Source organism: Nanorana parkeri, unplaced genomic scaffold (assembly GCF_000935625.1).
Source record: "Nanorana parkeri isolate BGI_ZX_2015 unplaced genomic scaffold, ASM93562v1 scaffold1154, whole genome shotgun sequence".
NCBI lineage: Eukaryota > Metazoa > Chordata > Amphibia > Anura > Dicroglossidae > Nanorana > Nanorana parkeri.
In genome coordinates this window covers 121,094-122,051 of record NW_017307422.1, presented here as the reverse complement: position 1 = coordinate 122,051, position 958 = coordinate 121,094, and the positions used below count along the sequence as shown (strand labels likewise).

At 46.3% G+C, this 958-nt stretch overlaps 1 protein-coding gene across 1 annotated transcript in view; it reads right to left on the bottom strand.

The window, feature by feature from the left end:
- Nucleotides 1–758, bottom strand: part of HAUS8 (HAUS augmin like complex subunit 8) — a 38,072-nt gene extending 37,314 nt beyond the window's left edge. Inside the window, exon 1 of the mRNA XM_018568207.1 lies at nt 546–758. Coding sequence (XP_018423709.1) covers nt 546–580 — 35 coding nt within the window. The 5' untranslated portion in view covers nt 581–758. The remainder of the gene's footprint in view (nt 1–545) is intronic.
- Nucleotides 759–958: the final 200 nt, after the last annotated feature.

The window sequence follows — 958 nt, the reverse complement described above, 5'->3', positions numbered from 1 at the left end:
CATGCAAGTATTCTTAACCGACATCCGAAGGGCTACTGGGGATGCAGACAAATCATTGCAGTAGTCCACTCTGCATACAGTGATAGCCATGTTCTTCCAGCTGTGGCTCCAGTGGTTTACCCTCTTCATACTGAAGGAGTCGCTGGCTAAGCACCCCTGTCATGCAGAGAATGCCTTGTATTTTTCTTTCTTCAATGAATACAGTACATTCTCTGATTGGAAAAGGTGGAGCAGATAACATCACAATCTCCACCTTGCAGATCACACCTCCACCCAGAAGATCAAAGCTATTACTAGCTGTAGCATGGACTACTCCAGTGATTTCACTGTATCAGATATGGATACTTTCAACAAGCCAAGCTAGACCAATGCAAGTTTTAAAAAACTTACACTCTGGGGTTGCATTTTCAAACGTCTGGTGACTGATTTTCTGTTGAAAAAGGCAAACTAAAAACTCAGGAAGTGAACCTGTGGTCACATCAACCTCAAACTTAGTTTGTTTAAAAAAAAAAAAAAAAAATTATCCTACAAAACACCACACTCACCCTGTCTCTGCCATTCCTTCACCCTCTCCCGCCATCTCTTCAATTACAAACACAAAATCAGAACGTCAGAGAAACGGAAATAGCAGACGCTCTATCACAAGCTCTCTTCGGTCTGGAGGACTGGCGGACTGGACCGCAAACTCGATGGTAAGTGCGGCGCCCGGTTCTTCCTTCTCTATGGTTCTGGATGACTCAAGGCTTGGGGCTAGAGGAGACGCCTTTGCGAGGGTGGGAGGAAACCTGTGGCCGTGACGTCACGGGGAGGAAGTAAGGCAGGAGGGAGAAGGGGGTTGCTGAGAGAGTGAAGCGGCTTCCTTCTTCTGCTGTGTAGAAAGAAAAGAATAGAGGGGAGCGCTGAAAAGGAGGACAACTTCTTCAAAGTGAGGGGAAACAGCAGGCAGAGGTTGTACATT